At 44.2% G+C, this 27,289-nt stretch overlaps 1 protein-coding gene across 1 annotated transcript in view; it reads left to right on the forward strand.

Moving 5' to 3' along the window:
• LHFPL3 (LHFPL tetraspan subfamily member 3) overlaps positions 1-18,797 on the forward strand; it is a gene marked incomplete at both ends in the record, with an annotated part of 153,624 nt that extends 134,827 nt beyond the window's left edge. The window contains one exon of the mRNA XM_081331889.1: positions 18,692-18,797. Within this exon, the coding sequence (XP_081188015.1) occupies positions 18,692-18,797 (106 nt within the window). The remainder of the gene's footprint in view (positions 1-18,691) is intronic.
• Positions 18,798-27,289: the final 8,492 nt, after the last annotated feature.

A 27,289-nucleotide genomic window follows, 5' to 3' on the forward strand; every position in this document is an offset into this window, starting at 1 on the left:
GCTTCTAGAGACTAAGGAGGCCGTAGCCTATAATTATAGCCTGATTGAGAATTACAGTGATTTGCCGTTATATATAAATGAGCTTTGTGGGCAGGGGGAAATGCTATGGGGATGGATCACTTCTTCCAGCTGCTTTGCTTTTGCCCAAAGACTATTGAATGCAGAATAACAAGCTTGGAAGGGGCCTTAGAGGTCTCCTAGTCCACCTCCCCCCCCAGCTCAAGCAGGAGGTCCCATAATTTAATTCCGGACAAATGGCTGTCCAATCAATCAATGAAAGGTCCTAGGAAACAATCTAGAGCAGAGGTCCACAACCTTTGGGGCACCAGGGACCTGTTCCGTGGAGAGAGACTTTTCCACAGACTGGAGAGAGTGTGGTTTTGTGTGTTGCCTGCATCCCGCGGATGGGGGTTTACTTGTTTGTGCGGACCGGTTGCTGGCATGCCACAGACCGGTACCGATCCACGGGCCTGGGGTTGGCAACCCCTGATCTAGAGAACTTCCAATTTTCATGTCTCTAGACTTTGCTTTTGTTTTGACATGATAGCAGTGTTCCAATATCTCAAGGGCTGCCCCAAAGAAGAGGGAGCCAAGCTATTCTCCAAAGCACCTGAAGGCAGGACAAAAAGCAATGGATGGAAACTAACCAAGGAGAGAAGCAACCCGGAACTAAGGAGAAACTTCCTGTTAGAACAATTAACCAGTGGAACCACCTGCCTCCAGAAGTTGTGATTGCTCCAACACTGGAAGTTTTTAAGAAGAGACTGGACAGCCATTTGTCTGAAATGGTATAGGGCAGGGTTGTCAAACTCAATTTCATTGAGGGCCGCATCAGCATTGCGGTTGCCCTCAAGGGGCCGGGTGGGTATGGCCAGGGTGGGCGTGGCCTACTGGATGGGCGTGGCTAGAGTGCGTATGGCCTACTGGGTGGGCGTGGCCAGCTCTACATCGTTCGCATCAAGGGTGCCTATGGGGGCCTGGGCAGGAGTGGGACAGATCTGAGGGTCTCTGGCAGAAGGAGGGTCTCTGGGCCAGGGCCAAGGCAGAGCGGGCCATTCCCTCACTTTCCAGGATGGCTTCCCGGGCCAGATGAAACCACTTCCCGGGCCGGATCCGGCCCCCGGGCCTTGTGTTTGACATGTCTGGTATAGGGTTTCCTGCCTGAGCAGGGGGTTGGACTAGATGACCTCCAAGGTCCCTTCCAACTTCTTCCTCTTCCTCTTCCTATTATTATTATTATTATTATTATTATTATTATTATTATTATTATTATTATTATTATTATTATTATTATTATTATTATTATTATTATTATTATTATTATTTTTCCAGAGCCAGTATAATATTTATCGGAACGTACAAAATACCATTAGCAGGATGTAATGCAATGAATAGATTCTAATTTAATATATGACAAGACAACATTCATGGACCAGCCACTCTAGCCGCCTCACAGCAACCTTTTAAAAATAGAGAAGGAAGAATTCTCCTTTCGCTCGTTATCCAAAATCCATGTGAGAATCTCTCCGGAGTTATTTCTCTGGTAGGCCACCTGCCATCCCGGAGACCCCCAAAGCAGAACCATCAAAAACGTCCCAATTGCGTGTACTATATAGGAAAAGAGCTGATGTAAAAACCTACGCTGATTCTAAGCCGTGGTTACAGGTAAGTCCTCGACTTACAACGGTTCATTTAGCAACTGCTCGAAAGTTACAACGGCACTGAATAGAGAGACTTAGAACCGTTCTTCACGCTTACGACTGTTGCGGCGTCTCCGTGGTTCAGGGGATCAAAATTCAGCCTCTTGGCAACTGGCTCATATTTATGACGCTCGCAGTGCCCCGGGGACACGTGACCCGCTTTGGCGACAGTCTGACAAGCAAAGTCCACGGGGGAAACCAGATCCACTTAACAACCGTGCTACTAACTTAATAACGGAAGACATTCGCTTAATCATTGCGGTGAGAAAAGTCGTAAAAGGGGGCAAAAACTCACTTAACGAGTATTTCACTTAGCGACGGAAATTTGAGGATTAGTTGTGGTCGTAAGTCAAGGCATACCTGTATATTGTTAGGAGTCAAGCTCTTCTCCAAAGCCCCTGAAGGCAGGACAAGAAGCAACGGATGGAAACTAACCAAAGAGAGAAGCAACCTGGAACTATGGAGAAACTTCCTGACAGTCAGAACAATTAACCAGTGGAACTAATTATTATTATTATTATTATTATTATTATTATTATTATTATTATTATTATTATTATTATTATTATTATTATTAATTATTATCTTCAGGGAAAAACAAAGAAAGTCCAGGTGCCTCTTCAAAAAGCATCTTTGCCACTTCCTGATGTTAACTTTTAGGTAAAGGTAAAGGTTCCCCGGCACATGCGTGCTAGTCGTTTCTGACTCTAGGGGCCGATGCTCATCTCCGTTTCAAAGCCGAAGAGCCAGCGCTTGTCCGAGGACGTCTCCGTGGTCATGTGGCCGGCATGACTAGACGCCAAAGGCAAACGGAACGCTGTTACCTTCCCACCGGAGTGGTCCCTATTTTTCTACTTGCGTTTTTACGTGCTTTCGAACTGCTAGGTTGGCAGGAGCTGGGACGAGTAACAGGCGCTCGCTCTGTTACGCGGCACTCGGGATTCGACCCGCCAAACTGCCGACCTTCTGATCGACAAGCTCAGCGCCCTAACCCACTGAGCCACCGTGTCCCTGATGTTAACTTTTATCTAGCGCCAATTTATCACTGACCACTAGTTGATTCGTGTGTACAGTCTTGAGCAATAAATTTTCTGAGCTGAAAATGACTGGAATTCTGATTCTGGGGGCCTAAGAGAAGATCTCAAATGTGATCAGATAGTTGAGTTTCTGTCCGTAGGAAAGTTCTTCAAAAGGATTCGTCTGCTCATTTAAGAAAGTGAGCAGGTCCCTTACTTAACATTATCTTAGCCTGATATCTTAGCCAACTAAGAAAAGTACCTTTTTAATCATCAAGATTTTTTTTCCCCCTTCAAACATTTCTGCCTGGAAGGGGGGAAAAAAGGCCTCCGAGCTATTAAAGTTGCGAGATCAAAGAGGTTTTATGCAACCCATTTCTCTCTTCCCTTGACAATAGCTTGTCTTAGATCTAAACATTTCAGGAATTGCACCGGCTGGCAACAGCAACCTGCTAAATTGTTTCTAATTAATAAGCGAGCCCTGATATTTCTTTAAAATATTAGACGGGCGGGAGATGTTCCCGAAATAAAATGTGAAATGTTAACTGTGATATTAAAAGTTTCCACGTATACAGCAAAGAATATTTCTGGAGGATGTGTCAAAAACAACATGTAGCTCTTCGTGCATCTTTCGTATCCAGAGATGTAGGAGTAATTTTAAGGTCATTCATTTCCCTGTGGAGCGTTGATTTGGGACCGCAGGGGGAAATTCCCAGAATTCAGTACATGAATCCTGAATAGAGGAATTGATATCGATAGCAGTCTTCCAGTATCTCAGGGGCTGCCCCAAAGAAGAGGGAGTCAAGCTATTCTCCGAAGCGCCTGAAGGCAGGACAAGAAGCAACGGATGGAAACTCACCAAGGAGAGAAGCAACCTGGAACTAAGGAGAAACTTCCTGACAGTGAGGACAATTAACCAGTGGAACAACCTGCCTCCAGAAGCTGTGAATGCTCCAACACTGGAAGTCTTTAGGAAGAGACTGGACAACCATTTGTCTGAAATGGTAGAGGGTTTCCTGCCTGAGCAGGGGGGTTGGACTAGATGACCTCCAAGGTCCCTTCCAACATTATTATTATTATTATTATTATTATTATTATTATTATTATTATTATTATTATTATTATTATTATTATTATTATTATTATTATTATTATTAGCAAAGGAAACCTCCCACATCTCCTCGCCAGTGTTGTTGTTCAGTTGCTAAGTCATGTCCAACTCTTTGTGACTCCATGGACCACAGCGCACCAAGCTGCTCCTCTCCATAGTCTCCCAGAGTTTGCCCAAATTCATGTTCGTTGTAACCGCGATTTATGATCTATGACCTATTATTGTGTTGTTGTATGTGTGCACACTGAGAGCTTATGCACCGGAAACAAATTCCTTGTGTGTCCAATCACCCCTGGCCAACAAAGAATTCTGTTCTGTTCTGTTCTGTTCTATTCTATTCTATTCTATTCCATTCCATTCTATTCTGTATTTCTATTCAATTCTATTTCTATTTCTATTTCTATTTCTATTTCTATTTCTATTTCTATTCTATTCTATTCCACTCCATTCCATTCCATTCCATTCCACTCCATATTTTCTATTCTATTCTATTCTATTCTATTCTATTCTATTCTATTCTATTCTATTCTATTCTATTCTATTCTATTATTATTTCTATTTCTATTTCTATTTCTAATTCCATTCCATTCTATTCTGTATTTCTATTCTTTTCTATATTTCTATTCTCTATTTCTATTCTATTCTATTCCATTCCATGGAACAGCTAGTCCTTGACTTGCAACCAATTGAACTCCTAATTTATGTTGTTAAGTGAGAAATGTGCAAAGTGGCCCCAGGACGTGAACCAGTGGCTGAGCATCCGAATGTAAATTCCATGACCCTGGGGATGCTGCAATGGTCGTAAGTGTGAAAAATGGGGATAAGTCACTTCTTTCAGTGCCGTTGTAACTTCGAACGGTCACTAAACAAAGCGTTGTAAGTTGGTCACCTGTAAACCTCTGGTCCCGGTGACCGACCCAGATTGAATCTTGCAAGATAGCTATGATCCCTGCCTGACTCTGATGAGATACACTAACTTGCTCTGTGAATTTTGGCTAATGACACGCTCTGTTGTAAGTCGAGGACTATCTGTACATTAGTTGGGAAGAAGAGCCCTTAGTTGGAGAGTTTGGCATCTAAGCAGCCCTATTTATACCCAGATCATCACCAAACCGACCTAGCAAATCGGCCACTCCCCAATTTCCAGAGTGTGGCGCATGCGATTCCTAACACCATCCCGTTTGTTTTTCTCGCACGAGAATTATCACTTCCCTTCGCAAACATAACACCTCCAGTTATTTCTGCCAGATGAGTGGAATAGTCTGTTAGTGACCTGTTTCTTGCTGTTGTTGCTGACGCCTCAGAAATCTTCGGCACGTACCTGGTGCAGAAAGCTCATCCTGCAACTGTTAGTTTGGCACCTCCTGATTCGCACCACGCAACACGAGACATTTCAAGGGGGCATCAAGGTGGCCGTTTATAGGAAACACGAGGCGCTAATTGCTGTCAGGGAGCGTATTAAATGAACAACTTCGGATTCTGAAATTGACTTTGGAGGGCTGTAAACGTTTATAGCCTCATCTGGGCAGCGGAAGTTTCCGGTTAGATAGACTCGCTTTGCTACTTTCTGAAGGCGGTTTAAGTGGGACCGATGTTAGCTTGCATTGATTCCTCGCTTTCAACGGGGTCCTCAATTTACCACCACAACCAGGGCTTTTTTTGTCATAGAATGCTCAGAACGGAGTTCCGGCACCTTTTTCGGATGGAACCTTGTAGGGTAGCAAGGCGGGTTGTATGACCTGCGTGAGTTCCGGCACCTTTTTCTTTCACAAAAAAAGCACTGACTACAACTAAGCCCAAACATTTATGCTGCCAAGTGAGACATTTCTTAAGTGAGTTTTGGCCCATTTTACGACCTTCCCTTGCCCCGGTTCTTAAGCGAATCACTGCAGTTCTTAAATTCGTAACACGGTTGTTAAGTGAATCTGGCTTCCCTCGTGGACGTTGCTTGTCAGAAGGCTGCAAAAGGGGATCACCTGACCCCCGGGGACACAGCAACTGTCATAAATGTAAGTGTCAACCGTCTGAATGTAAGTCACAGGGATGCCGCAACAGTCGTAAGTGTGAAAAACGGTGGCAAGACACTTTTTTGAGTACCGTTGTAACTTTGAACGGTCACTAAGTGAAGTGTTGTGAATCGAAGATTACCTGTATAATATAATCTAGGTCAGATTTGATTCTGACCTAGATTAATGGTGTTGTAATCCACTCTAGGTTCAAGCATCAAAAGAGCAGATCGCTGTTTCTGACAGATTTTAATAGTTCGAGCGAGGAAGCTTAAACTAGACTTCTTTCTGTTTGGAGCTGAATTCTAGCCTTTTTATCAACTATGACTCTCTTTTTTATGAGGAGGGATGATCGTGGCATCAAACAGGGTTGATTTGTGTGCGTGCTTGTTGCAGATAGTCCCCGACTTTACAACAGTTTATTTCGAAATTGCAGCAGCATTGGAAAAAAGGGATTTATGACTTATTGCTGAAGAATGCAACAAAAAAATGACTAAAGACATTGAAGATATAGGTCAGGGGTAGGCAACCTCGGCTCTTTTATGACTCATGGACTTCAACTCCCAGAATTCCTGAGTCAGCTAACTCAGGAATTCTGGGAGTTAAAGTCCATGAGTCATAAAAGAGCTGAGGTTGCCTACCCCTGATATAGGTATACACCTTGACTAACAGCCATTTATTTAGCAGCCATCTGAAGTTATAACAGCACTAAAAGAAAAAGGGACTTATGTCTGGTCCTCGTAGTTACGACCATCACAGCATCGCCCTGATCACGTGGTCAAAATTCGGACACGCGCTTACAAACCAATGTGTAACAACAACAGTGAAGTCAGTCGCACCCAATTTTATGACCTTTTTTTGCCATGGTTGTTAAATGAATCACTGTGGTCCTTAAGTGAATCACGCCATCATTAAGCAAATCTAACTTCTCCCCTTGGCTTTCCATGTGGGAAGCAGACTGGGAAGCTTTCCAATGCTCATCATTATTCGCGGGTTGCAAGCGTGTCTCCCGATTTTGATCACGTGATCACGGTGAGGCTGCGACAGTCGTAACTGCGAGGACCGGATGTAAGTCCCTTTTTTTTAGTGCCGTTGTAAATAAAAAAATAAAATAAACTCCATTCAGAATCTCACCCTGCCTTTTATGCTTTTTAAAAGTAACGTCATGAAGGAGAAACTTCCTGACAGTTAGAAGAATTAGCCAGTGGAACTACCTGCCTCCAGAAGCTGTGAATGCTCCAACACTGGAAGTTTTTAAGAAGAGACTGGACAGTCCTTTGTCTGAAATGGTATAGGGTTTCCTGCCTGAGGAGGGGGTTGGACTAGATGACCTCCAAGGTCCCTTCCAACTATTATTATTATTATTATTATTATTATTATTATTATTATTATTATTATTATTATTATTATTATTATTATTATTATTATGTAAATTCTCTTGGGAGCTAGAATTCAGGAATAGCAGAGAAAGTAATCAAATGGCAAAAATAATAATAATAGGAATCTCTAAAATGTTCAGAGAGAACATCTGAGAACATCAGATTTCAGCCAGGATGAGTCATTGGTCAAATGGAACCAAGGAGAGCTGAGAAAAAAAGAAAAAGAAAAAAAATGAAGCTAGCATCTAAACGATGGGACAAAAATAGGCTTGCGTGAACTAGGACACAAGAGATTTTTTTTAAAAAAAACACAACCCTGAGATACAATCAAAATAAAGAACAGAGGCGTGAAAATAACAGAGTTTCGGTATTTAAAGCCTGACCACAGATCCTACATCAAACTTGAGAAACTAGCTTAAGAGTGGAAAGTTTGGATTCCAGATATGAGATGATGGTGGGAATCTGCACCAGGTCAAATATTTCAAAGTGGAGACAATAGAAGACCCCGGAGCTTCTTGCTATGAAAGGACCAATAAAGGGTTAGGGTCCTTGGTGCCCTCTGAGCTTGGTGGCTTTCTTGCACACGTTTCATGACCCAACTAGTAAACATCATCAGTGCTAGAAAGGAGTAGGGTTTGTGGAATGATGGAGGAGGAGGAGGAGGAGGAGGAGGACTGCAGGGTCCTTGGTGCCCTCTGAGCTTGGTGGTTTCCTTGCAGATGTTTCATTACCCAACTAGGGAACATCATCAGTGCTATAAAGGAGTAGAGTTTGTGGAATGATGGAGGAGGAGGAGGAGGAGGAGGTGGAGGAGGAGGAGGTGGTGGAGGAGGAGGAGGAGGAGGAGTTTGGGGTTCTTGGTGCCCTCTGAGCTTGGTGGCTTTCTTGCAGACGTTTCATGACCCAACTAGGGAACATCATCAGTGCTAGAAAGGAGTAGAGTTTGTGGAATGATGGAGGAGGAGGAGGAGGAGGAGGAGGAGTTTGGGGTTCTTGGTGCCCTCTGAGCTTGGTGGCTTCTTTGCAGATGTTTCATTACCCAACTAGGTAACATCATCAGTGCTAGAAAGGAGTAGAGTTTGTGGAATGATGGAGGAGGAGGAGGAGGAGGAGGAGGAGGAGGAGGAGTTTGGGGTCCTTGGTGCCCTCTGAGCTTGGTGGCTTTCTTGCAGACGTTTCATGACCCAACTAGGGAACATCATCAGTGTTCAGAAACAATCAGCACCCAGATGAGCAGAAATGAACTCCAAGATTAACATCAGACCAACAATTAAAAGTAAATAATACTCGTGTCTGTGGAGATCCTCAGTCATCCAGATCCACGGTTATCCCAAAGAGGCTTTTTCAGGAGGCAACTGGACTTCCTGATTTTTCCTTTTGAAGACATTTCGCTTCTCATCCAAGAAGCTTCTTCAGTTTCTCGGTGAGAAGCGAAACGTGTTCGTTCATAGGAAAACCAAAAAAGTCCAGTTGCCTCATGAAAAAGCACCTTTGGGGTAAAGAATGCCCCAATTAAGGAATTGCCAAACAAGCCAACCATAAACAGCCAGGCAAACAATCTCTAAGACGACCCCCACCAACACTGACAGGGCAAGCCACTAGAAGATAAACTGGGGGTGGATCCCACTCCTTACTAGCACTGACGATGTTACCTACTTGGGTCATGAAACGTCTGCAAGAAAACAAGCAAGCTCAGAGAGCACCAAGGACCCCACAGTCACTGTTCTCCTCCTCCTCCTCCTCCTCCTCCTCCTCCTCCTCCTCCTCCTCCTCCATCATTCCAGAAACCCTACTTATTTCTAGCACTGATGATGTTCCCTAGTTGGGTCAGGAAATGTCTGCAAGAAAACCACCAAGCTCAGAGAGCACCAAGGACCCCACAGTATCATCATCTCCTCCTCCTCCTCCTCCTCCTCCTCCTCCTCCGCCTCCTCCTCCTCCTCCATCATTCCACAAACTCTACTCCTTTCTAGCACTGATGATGTTACCTAGTTGGGTAATGAAACGTCTGCAAGGAAACAACGAAGCTCAGAGGGCACCAAGGACCCCACAGTCACTGTTCTCCTCCTCCTCCTCCTCCTCCTCCTCCTCCTCCTCCTCCTCCTCTCCTCCTCCTCCTCCTCCTCCTCCTCCATCATTCCAGAAACCCTAATTTCTAGCACTGATGATGTTCCCTAGTTGGGTCATGAAATGTCTGCAAGAAAACCACCCAGCTCAGAGAGCACCAAGGACCCCACAGTATCATCTCCTCCTCCTCCTCCTCCTCCTCCTCCTCCTCCTCCTCCTCCTCCTCCTCCTCCTCCTCTCCTCCTCCTCCTCCTCCTCCTCCATCATTCCACAAACCCTTCTCCCTTCTAGCACTGAGGATGTTAGCTATTTGGGTAACGAAACGTCTGCAAGGAATCAACCAAGCCCAGAGAACACCAAGGACCCCACATTTTAACCCTGAGCTACAAATATTGTCCTTCCTTGGACCAATAAAATCTAACATGCTGTTCTTCAACCTGGGCAACGTTAAACGGTGTGACCTTCATCTCCCAGAGTTCCTCCCCCCCCCAGCCAACATGTTTCCACGTTTGAAAAACGCTGGTCTAGCGGACAGATCTGTTTACAGGCAGATCTACCGATGTAAATATGTTTTCTAATTTATTTTGCTTTTGTTTCCACAGGGCATTTCGAGTTATTTTTTTAACTACCTGTCTAGGGTCTCGAAACACGCTTGATCTGTTTAATTTTTTTTTTAATCCCATTTATATCCCGCCCTTCTCCGAAGACTCAGGGCAGCTTACAATTTTAAGCACAAATCAATGTGCTTAGCAATAGCCTTCATTCTATGTATATGCCTGCTTATTAGGGCTTTCACACACACCCCTAAGCGGCATTATTACAAAGTCAGCTTAATTGCCCCCCACAATCTGGGTCCTCATTTTACCTACCTCGGAAGGATGGAAGGCTGAGTCAACCTTGAGCCTGGTGGGACTCGAACCTGCACTAATTGCAGGCAGCTGGTCTTACTTAAGGAGGCATTAGCCCACTGCTCCACCAAGGCTCTTTGAAACCCAAAGCTGCATACATACAACATGTTGAACTTGGTTACTTGTCGGTTTGTTTCTTGGGAGGCTTAGTGGATTATGTGCTTAGAGCCTTTCTGTCTATTTTCCCGGGCCTTTGATCTTATCTTGGTTTTTTGGGTTGTTGTTGTTGTGGTGGTGGTTGTTATAGATTAAAGGAAGCAATTCCAGAATTTTTACTAAGCAATTAAGAGGATTGTGTTTGACTCTTAATGCTTCGTTTGTGATCCTAATTATGATTAATTTGCTTTTTAAATTCCTGTCCGTCTGGCTAAGTTACATAAATGTGTCTCTTTTTTTCCTCCTTCCCCTCTGAACAAGCCTATGTAATATATGTATTTATGCATCTGTTTTGTAATACCGAGGAAAAGGTGAGGAATTCTGCAAAAGCCTTTCCTTCTTTAAATTATTTAAAATGTATTCTCTTCTATCCAAAGAAACTCACTGATGCTCTTTCAGCCTTTCCTGTGACTGACATTCTAGTTTTTCAACTGGCTTACAGCACAGGATTTTATTAATATTAAACACGGTTTAAGGGAGATTAACAAGCAACATGCATTTTGGACAGGGTTTTTTTTTTGTGTGTGTGACTTCACAAAGACACACTTACATTGTGAGAGTTCTAAGCTGTGCGGGGGGGGGAGTCCTACCTTGTTTAGGCTGAAAATCTTTCTTGCTTCTGCAAAACTTTGCATTTTGCTCTTTAGAACTAAGTCCCAGAAAAGAATTTGTGTATTAAATTGATAGGCTGCCCGTCTCTGTTGAAGCGATTGTGGGCAGGTACTGAAAAAGAGCAAAACTGGGGGACAAAAAACAACAACAACAACACACCCCAGAATAAGTGAGCTGTGGGAAATTCACATTTTAGGATAACAATAACCCTGAGAATGGATTGTACAGGTAGCACTCAACGTACGACCGCCATTGAGCCCAAAATGTATGTTGCCAAGTGAGAAATTGCTTAAGCGAATTTTGCCCCATTTTATGACATTTCTTGCCACGGTTGCTAAGTGAATCACTGCGGTTGCTAAATCAGTTAACACGGTTGTTAAGTGAATTTGGCTTCCCCCATTGACTTTGCTCGTCAGAAGGTGGCAAAAGGGGGTCACATGAAAAACCCCCAGGACGCTGCGACCGTCACAAATATGAGACAGTTGCCAAGCGTCCGAATGTAAATCAAGTGGCCCTGGGGACGCTGTAACGGTTGTAGGTGTGAAAAACAGTCATACGTGCCATTGTAACTTTGGACAGTCAGTAAGCAAACTGTTGTAAATCAAGGACTATCTGTACAACGTTTAAAAAACACACACAAGTGCCACTCTCCACTCAAAGAAGTGCATTTTTACAATGGAGCAAAACTCGCCTAACAGCTGTCTCGCTTAGTGACAGAAATTTGGGGGTCAACTGCCATCGTAAGCCGAGGACTACCTACGTTAATGCATTATTTTTTCTTCCATCTTCTCTAGATAGCTATAGAGATAGATAGATAGATAGATAGATAGATAGATAGATAGATAGATAGATAGATAGATAGATAGATAGATAGATAGATAGATAGATAGATAGATAGACAGAGAGAGAGAGAGACAGACAGACAGACAGTGGTGGGATTCAGCCAGTCTGCACCACTTCGGCAGAACCGGTAGCTAATTTTTCGTTGCCCGGGCTCAGAATGGACTTCTGGAAGTGGCATCCATACAGAGAACCGGTTGTTCCCCTATTTGAATCCCACCACTGGATGGATGGATGGATGGATGGATGGATGGATGGATGGATGGATGGATGGATAGAGAGAGAGAGAGAGAGACAGAGACAGAGAGACCAGACAGACAGATGATAGATAAAGAAAGAAAGAAAGAAAGAAAGAAAGAAAGAAAGAAAGAAAGAAAGAAAGAAAGAAAGAAAGAAAGAAAGAAAGATAGATAGATAGAAAAATAGATAGATAGATAGATAGATAGATAGATAGATAGATAGATAGATAGATAGATAGATAGATAGATAGACAGACAGACAGACAGATACAGTGGTGGGATTCAGCCTGTTTGCACCACTTCGGCAGAACTGGTAGCTAATTTTTTGTTGCCCGGGCCCAGAACGGATATCTGGAAGCGGCATCCACCCAGAGAACCGGTGGTTCACCTATTTGAATCCCACCACTGATCAAGGGGGGGTGAATCAAAAACTTGCTAACACCGTCCCCCCCCAACTATTCCCAAGCTAGCCCCCCAGTTAATGAAGCTTCCGAGCAGGAGCCGATAGCCGAGGCTGAGTTACTTTGGGGAAATCAAGCTCCAGCCTAGGCACGTTCCTATGTAATTCATCTAAGATCGCTCTCCATAGGCTGCCAGGCAAAATTAAATCCATGAAAAGCTGATTTATGCCGCGTTTCCGATGGGTGGAAGACAGGAATTAAATGGCGAAGTGGCAGCCACCAGGCTGGCCAAGCGCGATTGCCTAAAATTGAGGAGGCTCTGCGTAATTGCATGCGTCTTCCAACAGACAGTATCTGTAAGCGCTTGTTGAATGTTGTGCCGGAGATGCGGAAATGTTAAATTATAAAATACAGGCTGGAAACTTATTCTATGGAGTTTTTCTTAGGCGAACTTGTTCAACTTTGGGAGAAAGGTGCCACCTGGTGGTCGCGAGCGGCACTGCAGCCTCCCCCTTTGCCATGCCCTGTTGAGATGGCAAGATTGTATGTAAAGATTACAATCCCAAGATTTAGGACCGTTGCGAAGCTTAAGGCAGGGATTGTTGCACCTTTGTGGATGTGACAGGAGTGAGGAGAGTCTTCTGTTTTGCCCTTAAACATTTGGGCCACCTTCACCATCCTTCAGTAAAATAAAAACGTATCTATAGGCCGTGGGCAGAATACCAGCTCAGTAGCTAAAAAAAATGTCGTAGAAATGTTTAATGTATTAAAGACTTGAAGGAAGCGTTTTCTGACATCACCAACCATTACAAATGAATACCCAGACTTAGTGAAGAGGTACTAATCACCTTATAAGGGACGCGGTGGCTCAGTGGGTTAGGACGCTGAGCTTGTCGATCAGATGGTCGGCAGTTTGGCGGGTCGAATCCCGAGTGCCACGTAACAGAGTGAGCGCCTGTTACTCGTCCCAGCTTCTGCCAACCTAGCAGTTCAAAAGCACGTAAAAAAATGCAAGTAGAAAAATAGGGACCACTCCGGTGGGAAGGTAACAGCGTTCCGTGCGCCTTTGGCATCTAGTCATGCCGGCCACATGCCCACGGAGACGTCCTCGGACAAGCGCTGGCTCTTCGGCTTTGAAACGGAGATGAGCACCGGCCCCTAGAGTTGGAAACGACTAGCACGTATGTGCGGGGGAATCTTTACCTTTTACTTTAGTAATCACCTTAGTAATATTGTACAGTAACTGTGGGAGGGACCTTGGAGTCCCAGTGGACGATAACTTGACCATGAGCCAGCCGTGTGCAGCACCAGCCAAAAAAGCTAATACACTCCTGGGTTGTATAAACAGAGGCATAGAATCAAGATCACACCAAGTATTAGTACCGCTTTATAAAAAGCCTAGTGAGGCCACACCTGGAACACTGCAGCCAGTTTTGTTCAACCTATCACAAAAAAAGATGTTGAGAGTTTGGGAAAAAATTCAGAGAAGAGCAACTCAAGAGCCTTGGTGGAGCAGTGGGCTAATGCCTCCTTAAGTAGCACCAGCTGCCTGCAATTAGTGCAGGTTCGAGTCCCACCAGGCTCAAGGTTGACTCAGCCTTCCATCCTTCCGAGGTAGGTAAAATGAGGACCCAGATTGTTGGGGGCAATAAGCTGACTTTGTAATAATGCCGCTTGGGGGGGGGGCGAAAGCCCTAATAAGCAGGCATATAATGTTAATGTTAATGTTAATTTTATTTGTATACCGCCCTTCTCCCGAAGGACTCAGGGCGGTGAACAGGGCACATATAAAATACAGGATACAAAAGTTAAAAAAGAATTAAATACAAGGCCCAAGCTAAAACAATAAATAATAATATAAAAACCACAATAAAATCCCAACCCATCCCCCATCAGGCCAGGCCGGCTTGTTCGAATAAATAGGTCTTCAGATCGCGTCGGAAGGAGCGAAGGTCGGGCGCCATCTGGAGCTCAACCGGCAACCGATTCCATAAGTCCGGGGCGCCCACAGAGAAGGCCCTCCCCCTGGGGGCCACCAGACGACATTCTCTGACCGGTGGCACCCTGAGGAGGCCCTCTGTGTGGGAACGCACAGGGCGGAGGGAAGTTGATGCCGGCAGCAGGTAGAATGAAGGCTATTGCTAAGCACATTGATTTGTGCTTCTTAGACTGTAAGCCGCCCTGAGTCTTCGGAGAAGGGCGGGATATAAATGGGATTAAAAAAAAAACCTAAAATGATCCAAGGCTTGGAGGTTAAAACGTACGAAGAACAGCTGCAGGACTTGGGTTTGGCTAGTCTAAAGAAATAGGGGAGACATGATAGCAGCAGTTCCAGTATTTGAGGGGCTGCCACCAAGAAGAGGGGGTCACATTATTCTCCAAGGCACCAGAGGGCAGGACAAGAAACAACGGTTGGAAACTGACCAAAGAGAGAAGCAACCTGGAATTAAGGAGAAACTTCCAGACAGTGAGGACAATTAACCAGTGGAACAGCTTGCCACCAGAAACCGTGGGCGCTCCATCACTGGAGGTTTTTAAGAAGAAGGTAGACAGTCACTTGTCTGAGATCTGTTGGAGCAGGGGACTTGTTGCTGTTGTTGTTGACGCCTCGGAAATCTTCTGCACGTACCTGGTGCAGAAAGCTCATCCTGCAACGTTAGTTTGGCACTTCCTGATTCGCACCACGCACCATGCACCCCGAGACATTTCAAGGGGGCATCAGGGTGGCCTTTTATAGGAAACACGAGGCGCTAATTGCTGTCAGGGAGCATCTTAAGTGAAGAACTTCGGCTTCTAAAATTGATTTTGGAGGGCTGTAAACATTTATAACCTCATCTGAGCAACAGAAGTTTCCAGTTAGATAGACTCGCTTCGCTACCTTGTGAAGGTGGTTTAAGTGGGACCGATGTTGGCTTGCGTCGATTCCTCGCTTCGAACGTCGCCCCCTTCTCACCTGCTCACATTTAGTAATACAGGGGGTCCTCAATTTTTTTTTTAATCCCATTTATATCCCGCCCTTCTCCGAAGACTCAGGGCGGCTTACAATCTAAGAAGCACAAATCAATGTGCTTAGCAATAGCCTTCATTCTATGTATATGCCTGCTTATTATTAGGGCTTTCACACACACACACCCCCAAGCGGCATTATTACAAAATCAGCTTAATTGCCCCCAACAATCTGGGTCCTCATTTTACCTACCTCGGAAGGATGGAAGGCTGAGTCAACCTTGAGCCTGGTGGGACTCGAACCTGCACTAATTGCAGGCAGCTGGTGTTACTTAAGGAGGCATTAGCCCACTGCTCCACCAAGGCTCTACCACCCCAATTGAGCCCAAACGTTTATGCTGCCAAGTGAGACATGTCTTAAGTGAGTTTTGGCCCATTTTACGAACTTCCCTTGCCCCGGTTCTTAAGCGAATCACTGCAGTTCTTAAATTCGTAACACAGTTGTTAAGTGAATTTGGCTTCCCCCGTGCGACGTTGCTTGTCAGAAGGCTGCAAAAGGGAATCATGGGACACGGCAACCGTCATAAATGTGAGTCGGTTGTCAAGCATCCAAAAGTAAATCACGTGATCCTGGGGAACGCCGCAACGGTCATAGGTCTGAAAAACAGTCATAAGACACTTTTTTCAGTACCGTTGTAACTTTAAACCAATCTCTTGTCTGAAATGGTGTAGGGCAGGGGTAGGCAACCTTGGCTCTTTTATGACTCGTGGACTTCAACTCCCAGAATTCCTCAGCCAGCTTTGCTGGCTCAGGAATTCTGGGAATTGAAGTCCACGAGTCATAAAAGAGCCAAGGTTGCCTACCTCTGGTGTAGGGTCTTCTGCCTGAGCGGGTGTGTGTGTGTGTGTGTGGACTAGAAGACCTCCAAGGTCCCTTCCAGCTCCATTCTGTTTGATTGAGTAGCTGATTCGCTGGAAAAAGTTAACGCCATTGAAAAGGTGGCGCCGTTGATGTAGCGTTCCTCGCGGACAGGCAGTTGCAGCAACATTGCCGGGGGGACTGCGGCAAGTGAATTTTTGCATAAAACAATTTGCCTTTTAAAACACCAGCTTCTTAACTGGGAGCGGCAAATTAAGGTTTTACTGCCGCGCACTCTGTAAGGAGCTACAAATGAATGATGCTTATTTTTAAGCAAATAAATGCTAATGTAATCTTGCCGTTGTAAAAATAGAAGGGGGTGCTGGCCAAGGAGGACAAGCAGGGACATGTTGTTGTTTTTTCCTGTTACTACAGGTCGTCCTCGACTTACGGCCACAACGGAGCCTGAAATTTCTGATGTTGAGTGAGACATTTGTTAACTGAGTTTTGCCCCATTTTATGACCTTTCTTGCCACATTTGTTACGTGAACCCCTGCAATTGTTAAGTTAGTAACACATCTGTTCAGTGGATCTGGCTTCCCCCGCGGTGACTTTGCTTGTCGGAAGGTCACAAAAGGGGATCATGTGACACACACCCCCCGGGAGACGGCAACCGTCGTAAGTATGAACCAGTTGCCAAGTGTCCGAATTTTGATCACGTGACCCTGGGGGATGCTGCAACAGCTGTAAATGTGAAAAATGGTCGTAAGTCACTTTTTGCGCCACCGTTGAAACTTCGAATGGTCACTAAGTGAAATGTTGTAAATTGAGGATCACCTGTAATTCATCCTCCCCCTCTTAGCACCCCTTCCCCAATCAGACACACACAAGCTCACTCTTTCACAACATGCAGCTATTGAAAAAGGGGAGTGAAATGGGGTTATATTTTCATAGCCCGCCAAATATCACAATTTTAAGAAGACAGACCTTTTGAAGTTGAGTGTCAATAAAGGGGAAATGTCAGTGACTGGGACTTGGGACCCCTAGGTAGTTAGGAAAGTTGGAGATTTTGGCTTAATGTCATAGTTCCAACAAATGGAACTCTTCAAAGAACGTTGAGGCATTGTTTATCTTAAAGAATCTTTATTCGAGCAGCATGGCATCGGCACTAGCATAATCGAAGCCAAAAACCAAGTTCCCCTCCCCTGAACACATAGTATGAAAGCACAATTCCCTCCCCCCAATTAACAGTCATAAATCACATTATCCAATTAGTTTGAAATGCGGGCTTCCCCTCCAGCTCTCTAGCCACCAATTCTTTATCATCTCTTATTTCAATAACCTTGGTGCTCACACTAGGTTCAGCCTTTTTATGTCTAGCTAAACTCTCATGCACATTCCTCCCCTCAGCATCATCTAACTCTTAACTCTAAGAGTAAAACATAAGAAGAAAATAGTTACATCTCAATCTATGGTCAAAGCAACAACATCCAATGTTAGCAGTGTTGACAGGAATATTTGTAGCCCGGGGTTGAAATGAGGAGTCCATGCTGCCATCTGAACTAGGTAGTTTTCTCGCAGATGTTTCATTATCGGAGCACCTAACGTCATCAGGGCTAGATTCTGACCACGTGACCTTTGCAGAGTCGTACATTTTGGGCCCATGTATACAATAGGCGTTGGAAGTTGCGTTGCTTTGAGTGTTTGGCTTTGCCCAGTGTGTTTAACTTGGTTACTGACTTTCTAGCTTCACCCAGCAAGTACTTTGCATCGAAAAGTAACTAATTAAATACTACAATGGACCTGTCAAAAGATAGGCCATTGACTAGCCTGATTTAGCTCGTTGTGTGAATAGAATCTCAGGCTGTTGCTTTTTCACCACACGTAACTTGGGATTCTTTTGAGGTCGCTAATGTAGTACTCTAAAATGGTGCAAGGAGATGTATACTCAAATATCTCCCGATGTTTGAATATACCATTTCCCTGAAAATAAGACCTAACTGGGAAATAAGCCCTAGCAAATGCAACTAAACTTAACATACAAATGCCACTAAATGTATCATACAATTGCTACTAAACTTAACATACAACTAAAGTGTTCTAATGTAACACAACTTCCAGTACACAGCCTCGAGCTGATGGACATCTGACAATCATCAGGAACATCAACCCCGGAATATGTGCTTTTTTGATCATCATCTTGCCTCTTTGAGTTTCTGTTCCGCGTCTATTTATTTACTGAAAGCTGATTTCGGAGCAAGTGGATGGGTGAGGGGCAGAAAACTGTTCGACAACTACAGGAAAACCTGTATTTACCCAGCGTATTACCTAAAGCTGAAACCCAACTTCCTTACGTTCCAGAAACGTGTTTGACTTAAAACAAAAATGCAAACCTGAGTTTCTTTCGAGTACTTAACTCTTGTTTTCTCCCTGTGTTGTTTTGCTTTGCAGTTCTGTTAAGCGAGTCCTCAGTAGAATGAGCACAAACAAAATCGAGCAACAGCTTTTGTACATCAACATCAATGGAGGAGAAGCCTGCGAGAAGATCCTGGGATGAAGAGAACACGAATGAATGAATGAATGAATGAATGAATGAATGAATGAATGAATGAATGAATGAATGAAAAAGCTGCCGTCTAAACACAGATCCGGGAAGAATTCTTTTGGTGAGAAGATTCAAACACGAATTTGGCCATCAGCTGATTAGAAACCACGGCTCTCGACAACATTCAGGAGGTGGGCATGAAAAGGCACACGAGGGGAACACGCGTCAGAGGGGGAGCGATCAACGTTCACGCGTGAAAGAAATTTGCACGCTTCTTAAGGGAAGAAAACCTTGCAAGAGGCAGGAAGGGAAGGGAAGGGAATTCCTTCACTTAAAATGCCTGGAAGAAAACGGGATATCCTTTGCCGCTGCCTCGCCACACCCAAAAGAGACGGTCGTGTTTCATGCTACCTGCAAAACGTGTGGTTGTTGTTGTTTTTTCATCCGCCATTTGCACATGCTCCGTTCTGGCCTCCGTGGTTCCCCTCTTTGCCCTTTCTTGGGGGTTTAGCCCACCTGCAACGAAGAGGGCGTTTCTCATGCAGTCCTTTGCGTAGCTGAGATGATGGTTTCCCAGTGTGAAGTTGCACTGGGGTAGAGTTACGGATGGGGTGGGTGGGGGGATTTGGGGGTTAGGGCTCTTTCTTGGAAAAAATCAGTGGAAGGAGAACTAACTCACCTTCTTCCGCCATTTTGTCACTGGGGGGGGGAGAGGGAAAAGCCATTTAAATGTCTGCCTTGCATGTTTGCCTGTCCCTTACCTCTTAGCTATGTTCTTAGCAGGGAAGGAGAGGGGAGGGGAAGAGGAGGAGGGGAGGGGAGAGGGGAGGAGGAGAAGGAGGAAGGAGGAGGGGAAGGGAGGAGGAAAGGGGGAGGAAACGGGAGAGGGGGAAAGAGGAGGAGGAGGAGGAAACGGGAGAGAAGAGGAGTAAGGAGAAGAAGAGAGGGAAAGGAAAGAACGAGAGGAAGAGAGAGATAAAAGGAAAGAAGGAGGAGGAAGAGGAAAGAGGAGAAGAGAAAGGAGAAAGGAGAGGAAAAGGAAAGGAAAAGAAAAGAAAGGAAAGGAAAGGAAAGGAAAGGAAAGGAAAGGAAGGAAGAAAGGAGAATGGAGGAAAGGAAAGGAAAGAAGGAAGGAAAGGAAAGGAAGGAAGGAGAATGGAGGAAAGGAAAGGAAACGAAAGGAAAGGAGGAAGGAGAGTGGAGGAAAGGAAGGAAGGAAGGAAAATGGAGGAAAGGAAAGGAAAGAAGGAAGGAAGGAAAGAAAGGAAGGAGAATGGAGGAAAGGAAAGGAAAGGAGTAAGGAGAGTGGAGGAAAGGAAGGAAGGAAGGAAGGAGAATGGAGGAAGGGAAAAGAAAGGAGGAAGGAGAGTGGAGGAAAGGAAGGAAGGAGAATGGAGGAAAGGAAAAGAAAGGAGGAAGGAGAGTGGAGGAAAGGGAAAGGAAAGGAAAGGAGTAAGGAGAGTGGAGGAAAGGAAGGAAGGAGAATGGAGGAAAGGAAAAGAAAGGAGGAGGGAGAGTGGAGGAAAGGGAAAGGAAAGGAAAGGAGGAAGGAGAGTGGAGGAAAGGAAGGAAGGAGAATGGAGGAAAGGAAAGGAAAGGAGGAAGGAGAATGGAGGAAAGGAAAGGAGGAAGGAGAATGGAGGAAAGGAAAGGAGGAAGGAGAATGGAGGAAAGGAAAGGAAAGGAGTAAGGAGAATGGAGGAAAGGAAAGGAAAGGAGTAAGGAGAGTGGAGGAAAGGAAAGGAAAGGAGTAAGGAGAATGGAGGAAAGGAAAGGAAAGGAGTAAGGAGAATGGAGGAAAGGAAAGGAAAGGAGTAAGGAGAATGGAGGAAAGGAAAGGAAAGGAGTAAGGAGAATGGAGGAAAGGAAAGGAAAGGAGTAAGGAGAATGGAGGAAAGGAAAGGAAAGGAGGAAGGAGAATGGAGGAAAGGAAAGGAAAGGAGTAAGGAGAATGGAGGAAAGGAAAGGAAAGGAGGAAGGAGAGTGGAGGAAAGGAAGGAAGGAGAATGGAGGAAAGGAAAAGAAAGGAGGAAGGAGAGTGGAAGAAAGGGAAAGGAAAGGAAAGGAGGAAGGAGAGTGGAGGAAAGGAAGGAAGGAGAATGGAGGAAAGGAAAGGAAAGGAGGAAGGAGAATGGAGGAAAGGAAAGGAAAGGAGGAAGGAGAATGGAGGAAAGGAAAGGAGGAAGGAGAGTGGAGGAAAGGAAAGGAATGCAGCCCTTCAGAGAGAGAGAGAGAGGCTTCAGAGGTGCAACGTTTGGCCTCCCCTCCTTCAGCCAATTTCAAGGCTGCCTCTGAAGGCAGCTACCTCCCCCGTGCTCCCTTTGGGAATGGCCCCGAGGGCATCACGATGGAGGGTTTACATGCTCCGCCCAACGACTGGCAAAGAAGACAGACACATCCAGAAATATTGGGGAGCCACGGCTGGGAACGTCAGCCTGAAGATGACGAGAGTGACCTCACTGAAACGTTGCCAAGACACCTTCAATCCTACACGGGAAAAGACCCGAATACACCAACACACACACACACACACATATATATATGTGTGTGTGTGTGTGTGTGTGTGTGTGTGAATGTGTCAACTACTAAATAAGCTGTCTTTGAGTTTTCTGACGCTAAATGAGACAATTGTTAAGTGAGTTTTGCCCCATTTTTGCGACTTTTCTTGCCACACTGGTTAAGGGTTGTCAAGCTAGCAACACCGTTGTTGGCCAGACCTGGCTTTCCCCCGCACTGACTTTGCTTTTCAGAAGGTCGCAAAAGGGGATGGCGTGACCCCCGGCGACCGTCATAAATATGAGACCGTTGCCAAGTGTCTTAATTCTGATCATGCGACCAGGGGGATGCCGCAATGATCGTTAAGAGTGACAAACTGTCATAAATCTATATTTAGTTGTAACTTCAAACAGTCGCTAAACGAGCTGTGGTAAGTTGAGGAATGCCTGAACAATTAACCAGTGGAACAACCTGCCTCCAGAAGTTGCGAATGCTTTTTAAGAAGAGACTGAAGAACCAATCTCTTGTTTGAAATGATACGGTTTCCTGCCTGAGCAGGGGGGCTGGACTAGAAGACCTCCAAGGTCCCTTCCAACTCTTGTTATTCTATTCTATTCTATTCTATTCTATTCTATTCTATTCTATTCTATTCTATTCTATTCTGTAATTCTATTCTATTTCTATTCTACTCTATTCTATTCTATTCTATTCTATTCTATTCTATTCTATTCTATTCTATTCTATTCTAATCTAATCTAATCTAGTTTAGTCTAGTCTATGATTCGATGTTGCACAATGCTTAACTAAAACCTTACACCAGAAGGAAAGTTGATTATCCTTCACCGTGTATGTGGCATGACAAAGATCTGTTGCCAGCTGCATTTTACGCAAGGGAAAGAATTTCCCCGGTTAAACGAAGCGGATTTTTTAAAACATTTTTAATCAACCAGCGGAAACTAGGTGGTCTTATTCTTCTGGAACAGCCTGGGGAATTCCATGATTTGATCAAATCAGAGTAGTGTGTGTACATACGATCACGTACATGTGTAGCCACAATGCAGAGACCTAGAAAATGAAAACAAAGGTATGTAGAAGTTTCAGATAATCGAGACGGTGAAGATAAAAGGCAAATCTGTAAGAAATTGTCAAGGTCCCATGGCTTGGCCTTATTCTGGTTCTCTATCATTGGTCACCAATGCTGGCTGGAAAAACACTCAGTGTCCAGGCAGTCCTCGACTTACAACAGCCCATTTAGTGACCGTTCAAAATTACAACGGCGCTGAAAAAAGCGTTTTTCACTCTTACGATCCCCATGGTCACGTAATCAAAACTGAGACGCTTGGTAACTGACTCGCATTTATTTAATATTTAATATAGAATAGAGCTGGGAGGGACCTTGGAGGTCTTCTAGTCCAGCCCCCCGCGTATGACGGTTGCAGTGTCCCTGTGATCCCCCCATTTGTGACCTCCAGACAAGCAAAGCCAATGGGGGAAGCCAGATTCACTTAACAACCGTGTCGCTAACTTAACAACCGCAGTGATTCGTTTAATGACGGTGGCAAGAAAGGTCGTAAAATGGGGCAAAATTCACTTAACAACTATCTCACTTAGCAACAAAAATGTTGGGCTGAATCGTGAAAGTAAGACAGGGGCTACCTGAAATTAGCTTGACTGAGGTTAAGTCATATTCAAAGTGAACACACGGCAATTACTGGGATACAATTTACTCGGTCAGTCTGACCAAATCCAGAGTGAACCTAATAATGCTTAGGATAATAAAGGTTGAAAGGAGAGGTCCTCATTACCACAGGTTTACTCAATAGTACTAGAAAACTCACCCGTTCCTTAAATTGCATGGATCCATCATCCACGTAATGAATGGACAAGGATTTGAACCAGGACTTTTGTTAGCCAGCAGCATTTTATTCATCTCCAGGGCTGTAACCAAGATGGAGGACTGTTTTCTGATATTGCCCTGATTCTTTTACTTTCTGTAGGCTTATAAAAATGCTTCAGGATAGTAGCAGCTCTAGCTTTATTAGAAGTGACAGTAATAAGGAGCGCGGAGCTATTCATCGTGTTGTCCGGTCCTAAGAACATTCTCTTAGAATTATTGGAGATTTCAATAGTACAAATCCACAAGGTGCAATCTTGCTCCTTTCTGACATTTAGGCCCCAAAGTCAATTCTTTTTGAGTCCAGAAAGAACAAAAAAAAAAACCCATAATTCTACAAATGTAGAGAATTGCTGATCCCTCCTTAAATGAAATTTACAGAATAATAGAATAATAGACCTTGGAAGTCTTCTAGTTCAACCTTCTGCTTAAACAGGAGACCCTATATTATTCTGGACAAATGGCTGTCCAGTCTCTTCTTAAAAATCTCCAGTGATGGAGCACCCAGAACTTCTGGAGGCAAGCAGTTCCCCTGGTTAATTGTCCTCACTGTCAGGAAGTTTCTCCTTAAATCCAGGTTGCTTCTCTCCTTGATTAGTTTCCATCCGTTGTTTCTTGTCCTGCCTTCAGGTGCTGTGGAGAATAAGTGGACCCCCCTCTCCTTTGGGGCAGCCCCTCAAATATTGGAAGACTGCCATCATGTCACCCCTGGTCCTTCTCTTTGTTAGGCTAGACATTCCCAGTTCCCACAACCATTCATCATATGTTTTAGCGAATGAAGGTGAATATCCGTGTCCCAGGATCCTGCAATGTGTTTTAGCTTTTGGTATGTTGCAAAAAAGAGAAAGAAAAGAAACCATTTGTCTGAAAGGGTATAGGATCTCCTGCCTGAGCAGGGGGTTGGACTAGAAGATCTCCAAGGTCCCTTCCCACATTATTATTATTATTATTATTATTATTATTATTATTATTATTATTATTATTATTATTATTATTATTATTATTACTATTATTATTATTATTATTATTATTATTATTATTATTATTAATCATCGCACAGTCAGCCAGATGTTCAGACTGGATTTGGCATTTTTGTTACCTATCAATCTGGGGCCTGGGATAGGCAGATGTGGATGTTTGATGGTATTGCAGATCTCGTCGCAGGATGGAAGCAGTTCCTAGTAAGGCCGCCTTTTGCAATTGACTAATAGCGAATGTGTCAGTGCCGATGATGGTGTCCAAGTGGTGCTCCAGTTGTTTTGGGATTGCACCCGAGGCGCCTATTACTATTGGTACCACCTATTGGTACTATTGGTACCTATATTATTATTATTATTATTATTATTATTATTATTATTATTATTATTATTATTATTATCATTATTATTATTATCATTATTATTATTACTATTACTATTACTATTAGTAGTAGTAGTAGTAGCCATCTAATCAAAAACAAAGGAGTTGTGACAGAGATATTGGTAGAAATGGGTCCTGGAGGATTAAAACAAAATTTTTACCTCAAAGCAAGTGTGAAAAAGAACATCATCCTGTCAGTTACAATCACAAACAGTGGCAGATGTTTACAGCTGGATGCATCAAAGACGTGACGGCTGCTGACATTGGGAGAAAAAAAACAAACCACGAGAATGAGGCCACGTTCTTTTATCTATAATGACGATTCCACCCATTGGTGGGATTCAAATAGGTGAACCACCGGTTCTCTGTGTGGATGCCGTTTCCAGAAGTCCGTTCTGGGCCTGGGCAACAAAAAATTAGCTACCAGTTCTGCCAAAGTGGTACAAACTGGCTGAATCCCACCACTGTATCTATCTATCATCTATCTATCTATTTATCTATCTATCTATCTATCCATCCATCCATCCAGTGGTGGGATTCAAATATGTGAACAACTGGTTCTCTGCGTGGATGCCGCTTCTGAAAGTCCATTCTCAGCCTGGGCAACAAAAAATTAGCTATCGGTTCTGCCGAAGTGGTGCAAACTGGCTGAATTCCACCACTGTATCTATCATCCATCTACCCATCTATCCATCTATCTATTAATCTAATCTAATCTAATCTAATCTAATCTAATCTAATCTAATCTAATCTAATCTAATCTATCCATCCATCTGGTGGTGGGATTCAAATAAGTGAACAACCAATTCTCTGTATGGATGTCGCTTCTGGAAGTCTGTTCTGGGCCTGGGCAACAAAAAATTAGCTACTGGTTCTGCCGAAGTGGTGCGAACCGGCTGAATTCTACCATTGTATGTATGTATGTATGTATGTATCTATGTATGTATGTATGTATATATGTATGTATTGATCTATCTATCCATCTATCCATCCATTAATTTAATCTAATCTAATCTAATCCATCCATCCAGTGGTGGGATTCAAATAGGTGAACAACCAGTTCTCTGTGTGGATGCCGCTTCCGGAAGTCCATTCTGGGCCTGGGCAACAAAAAATTAGCTACCAGGGTTTTGCCAAACTAGTGCGAACCGGCTGAATCTCACCACTGGCTCCACCTTTAGTTTCTGTTCCCCCTTGTTGATGATGACACGATATGAAGATCTTCCCCTCTGCTCGTGGCCACCTCTTAAGCAACTTCAGCTTCTTAGTTCTTGGTTATGATCTTCGCTTTGATTGCTTTGACCCTGCAAATCTCCTACTCCTACGGATGTCCTTCACTGTGTAGCTTCCCCCCACCCCCACGTCCCAACCTTCTTACTCACTTCTGCATTTACCCCACCACTTCCACTAGGCAAATTCTCCAGTAGCAGGTCCCTTCCCCGATCTTGACAAAACTGACCCGTAAGGCAAGTTGTCCACACCAAAGTCATGGATGGGCTGGGTCTCCAAAATGGGAAAGCCCGGCTCTTTGAAGCTCCATAGCCTCCAGCCACATCCCCTCCCTCACTATGGATCCGATGGTGTGTTAATAACAAAATACCTTGTAAACCAATGTTGGGTGTTTCCGTTGTCATCCGTGTGTAGGTAATTTACGTGTGTGTGCGCTGACCTGTGGGTGTGTGTACGTGTGGGCCTGCCCGCGTGCATGCACGCACCTCATTTTGAGTATGTACCTCCTTAAGTGTAATAGAAGTAAGTTTTTAAAACGGCTTACACTACCAATGCTTTCCTCGCACCAACTCACGCTCATACGTGGGGCTCTGTTTTGAGTTTGTCCCGATTTCCGTTCCCCTGTTTTCGTTTTAAAACATAAGGATAAGGGTTGCCCTCTTGTAAAATATAAACCCGCCGGAATTCCTGACTTCCTGACGAGTCAAAAGAACAATAGTTTTTGTTACTTTAAAAGTATGCTTGTTATTAAAAGTACTTAATAAAAGTCACTACCGGACTTTTGTAGCATACTTCGAATAAAGTGTGCTAGTGCCTTTCTCCGATGGCTTCAAGACGTAGCTTGGTTGTTTATCCTGGTTTGTCGTTTTTATTCCATCCCAACCTCTTCCCTTCCTGCTTGTCTGATAGAAACAGGTATGGGGGTACTCTTTATCCCGAGGCTGGAAATACATATTTATTTCTGGACAGGTAAGTCCCCTTACAGGTGACCATTTGACAGTGGCTGTTAAAAGTTACGATGCAGCCCCCAAGAGGCCCAGTTCCCAACTTCTAATTGGAGAATTTTATTTTTTCAACCTCTCCAAGCAGAGATTTGCCCTCTTCATTTGGCTGGTCTATCATTATCTCTGAATACACACACACACAAAGAGATTTACGAATGTTCCAGGATAATGCTGCAGGATCCAATCTGGGTCAGTTACTTGGACTAGAGGCTTAGTCTTCTGAGCTTTGTTCCCTGAAAAAAGGCTCCAGCATGAGTGCAAAAACCCAGGAGACTGTTGTTTCTCTGTGTCATATAATATACCTGAGTATATGCATAATTGTGGGACACGGTGGTTCAGTGGGTTAGGACGCTGAGCTTGTCGATCAGATGGTCGACAGTTTGGTGGGTCGAATCCCGAGTGCCGCATAGCAGAGTGAGCACCTGTTACTCGTCCCAGCTTCTGCCAACCTAGCAGTTCGAAAGCACATAAAAAATGCAAGTAGAAAAATAGGGACCACTCCGGTGGGAAGGTAACAGTGT

The sequence above is a fragment of the Vipera berus genome (assembly GCF_964194415.1).
Source record: "Vipera berus genome assembly, chromosome: 6".
Taxonomy (NCBI): domain Eukaryota; kingdom Metazoa; phylum Chordata; class Lepidosauria; order Squamata; family Viperidae; genus Vipera; species Vipera berus.